Source organism: Triticum urartu, unplaced genomic scaffold (genome assembly GCF_003073215.2).
Source record: "Triticum urartu cultivar G1812 unplaced genomic scaffold, Tu2.1 TuUngrouped_contig_5500, whole genome shotgun sequence".
Classification (NCBI taxonomy): Eukaryota; Viridiplantae; Streptophyta; class Magnoliopsida; order Poales; family Poaceae; genus Triticum; species Triticum urartu.
Window position 1 is genome coordinate 5,183 of NW_024116181.1, and position 3,792 is coordinate 8,974.

A 3,792-nucleotide genomic window follows, 5' to 3' on the forward strand; every position below is an offset into this window, starting at 1 on the left:
TCCTCATATAGGGTCCATTTGGTTTTCGGGATGAAGAGGGATGTGTTTCGATCATCCAAGTTTTTGACTCTCATACACCCGTTTGGTTATGAGTACTGGGTGGATGATGAACCTGCCAGGCTGAGGGAATATTACCTCCAACCAAAATGTCCTGTCTGAACAATTTGTAATATTATTTACCTAACAGCAGTAGTTGAACAATTTGTTGGTTGTCTTGATTGTTTGCTGTACTTAAGGCCAGTTCTGTTTTCTTAGCAGCCATAACGCAGCTATTACTTGTACGCCCTCCATTTTTATATACAAGGCCACTTTGTTTTCGTTTCAAACTTTGACTTATAATTTTGGTCAAGAAAATATGGGTTGTATGTCATAACAAATATATCATCGGAAAGTCTTTCAAATGTGCATCCAATGGCATATGTTTTATGGCATATAACTCTCATTTTGTTGATAAATTAACGGTCAAAGTTAGACATAAAAATATGAAGTGGCCTTGTATTAGTAGATGGAGGGAGTATGTTTTTTCTAGTACGTATCCAGGGCCCCAGGCATACAAGGAAATGTCACCATGCAACTCAGACAGATGTAACGTGTGGGTTACAGTGTGGTCATTCATGTTTTGCTCGTGGTTTGCCGGGTTGTTGACATTTGACAAGATCTGTTTACTATAGCCCTTTTTCCTTCTGTGCAGCTCCAAGATGAAGTTCTTGTTTCAGATACTGAAAGATTGAGCATGACCCACTCCAATGTTAAGAAGGTATAATCATATCATGGCATTTTCATTTATTTGTCCAGGAATCAATATCTTGCATAAAAAAAAAGACTCAATTGTAGCTGCAAAGACATTTCCAAGCTGACACATATCCCTGGATCCAACGGTTGAAGCATCAAGAGCTTGTTATTGAGAGGCGCCTCCTAAGGGTGATATTTCTTCTCCTTTTTTCATAACTAAAAATGCGCATAGGAAATGCAAATTCATTATTCATGTCTTGTATCTGACCATTATATATTTTTTGAGCTCCTGATAAAGATCATGAGAATAGTGGAGGCGTTGGAAAACCGGGGTTTCCGTGTTCCGTTAATGAAAGAGGAAGCCGATTTATATGAAAGATTGGTTGCTATAATAAAGCAGGTTAGTTTTCTTTTACCTGTCTATTAGTTCTGCGTTTGGTTGATTATGGATTTTGATTATTTGAATCTTCTGTAAACAGATAAAAGGAACCGGCGGTGATCTGTCGAAGAGAGCTTATAATCTTCTTTCAACCTCACGTGTTCTTGCAAGCGCCGGCTGCGCTAGTGGTCCCATCTATATTCCGAGTTCAACCAAAGTCGATAAGCAGAATGTTACCGAGCTTCTTGAGGTAAGGGCAGGTTTTAATCTTTGTCTGTCCATTTTTATGGCCTGGTATTCTGTCAAGTTGAGAATTTTTAACTGCACAAAATAGGCATTGCAACAGCAGACCGAAGCAGTTGCGAAGTTAGGCAACGTACTAAAAAGGGATACCAGGGACGTGGAAATTGTACTTTCGGAAGACACGGATATGGAAGAAGACAGTTCCGGGAGAAGGGCATTTAAGATGTAAAACTGAAGCCTGGTCTCCATTTAGGTACCTATAAGCAGAGGAAGATCCGTCTTATCATCAAGGGCCGGAGCCTCCAGTCGATGGGATTGTGTTGTCTGGAGTCTAGATGAACTTTGATCTTAACTGTTGCTGTCGTCAAGCCAAATGTGAAATCAATTTGAGCATCTGTCTTGAAATAACCATACTCCTCGGATAGTTGAGAGAATTCCTCATTTGGCGCTTTCTTGAATTTGCTTTCCTATTCTGCCCAAAATAAGAATTTCTTCCCTATTTGACACTAAGTGCCAATTTTCTTCCTATGTGACACTTTTGTCCATTTTGACAAGTGAAGGTCTCAGGTGACATGAAAAGACCATTTTCCCCATATATTGTTATATAACGCTAAAAGAATAGACCGCTGGTTTGGCTGAACCGGTTTACCGTCTCTTTGAGCCTTGATTGGGTTGGACTCTTCGAGAAGGGCCACTACGTGGGGCTGCTGGCCTGCTGCTCTTGTTGTGCCGGCAGCCCGGCAGAGGAGGCTGAGACTGCCCATAGTGGGAGTAACTTCAACAATAATAACATGGCTGAGACTGGTAATTTCAACAGTAACATAAGGTCACATAAGGTCTAACTCAGTAAATTTATTTATGTGGTAATGATCTAATGACGAGAGATGATTTGAGTAACATAGTTAGTTACTCACTATGAGTAATATCACACATACTATCTTCTTTTCGATTTATAAAGCTTGCTCGTATCTTTAGGTTAATAAATAAATCATCCTAATACATGTTATATATCACAAAATATATATCATTAGAAATAAATCATCCTAATACATGTTATATATCACAAAATATATATCATTAGAAACTTCACATCATATACTTTCTGTTGAACATGTATATGATAAACAGTGCCAACTTATGTCTTATCATGCCATATTACATGAAGAAACTCATGAGGATGTATCTGTTTTGGCAACACTTATGAGGGTTCTCACATAATTCACGGGCATACAAAAGTTACAGTAATTCCCATATAGGGATTCAAATAGAGTACTACCTCAGAGGGCTCGATAATATGTAAGGTCCGGCTAATTAAACACAATTCAAACTACTTTGAAACACTAGTCGAGACAACTATTTCATGCCATCGATTTAATTGGGGATGGACACAAGACGGATTTTGCCATGAACATCCCCAAGGACGTCCGACAACAGCTCAATCATGTCAACCTTCTTGAAGATAACCTTGTGGCCTTTTCACTCATAAACTTGTTTGTAGAGGCATGCCACGTCATCTTGGTGGATAAACTTGACAAGAACATTATGCCTCACAAACGAAGGAGTATGATGCGGAGTATCCTACGGTCATCCCCATGGACCTACCATCGTCTCACGAAGTGCCAAGAGGACCTATGACTTGAGCTAGAGCTAGAGCTCTTGAGACCGAGGTGACTTCTCTCCTTAGTGATATTGCATATGATCCCCTCGAGACATGGCTACTACCTAAATCCAAGGGTGCATGATCAGGTACCAAGAGGACCCTCCCGAAGATGCACGTGAAGATGAACAAGTCCCCAAGTTCACGGATGAAGAGAACCAATGGAAGGAGTCAAGAACACCTCCCAGGCCCCGGACACCCGGCCTCGACCCCGGACATTCGGCCCCTGGAGCATCGTCCACCATAGCTGCACAGTTGCCAAGCATCTACAGGCCCCGGACATCCGGCCCCGCCAGCCCGGACATCCGGCCCTTCCCGAGCTCCCGGAAGTTCGGCCTCCCGCCCGGATATCTGGACACCACTGAACCCGAGAGCAACAAGGCCAACCTCTCCAGCCCGGACATCCGGCCACTCCAGCCCGGACATCCGGCCTCGCGTGAAAGCCCGGACGTCCGGGCTCCCCTGTCTGCGCACAGTGTAAGGGCTCGAGGCCTGTGTACCCCTTCGCCCACCTAGACTATATATACTCTTCTCCTACCTATGTTTTAGGGTTAGCGTCGTGATAGCTCATTTGAGAGATAGAGCCCCGCTCATCCATATCAGATCTACTCCTTGAGAGAGAACGCGACCCCTCTACGGAGAAGATCCACCTTGGATTCAAGACCCCCTTTTGGGCGGCCCCGTCAAGACCTCCTCACGGAGAAGAACCGGTTACCCTTTGTATCGTCCCTTGTTGATCGTGGATCATGTATCTTCCTTTGTGTTCATGGATCTAGCATAT

At 43.0% G+C, this 3,792-nt stretch overlaps 1 protein-coding gene across 1 annotated transcript; it reads left to right on the forward strand.

Moving 5' to 3' along the window:
• Window positions 1-691: 691 nt before the first annotated feature.
• LOC125529303 (nuclear pore complex protein NUP54-like) lies at window positions 692-1,933 on the forward strand (the record flags this gene model as incomplete). Its single annotated transcript, XM_048693718.1, is given in 5 exon segments — window positions 692-757; window positions 835-921; window positions 1,031-1,132; window positions 1,212-1,361; window positions 1,446-1,933. Coding segments are annotated over 5 exon segments (543 nt in total), but the record flags the coding sequence as incomplete, so codon positions are not given.
• Between the last annotated feature and the right edge of the window lie 1,859 nt (window positions 1,934-3,792).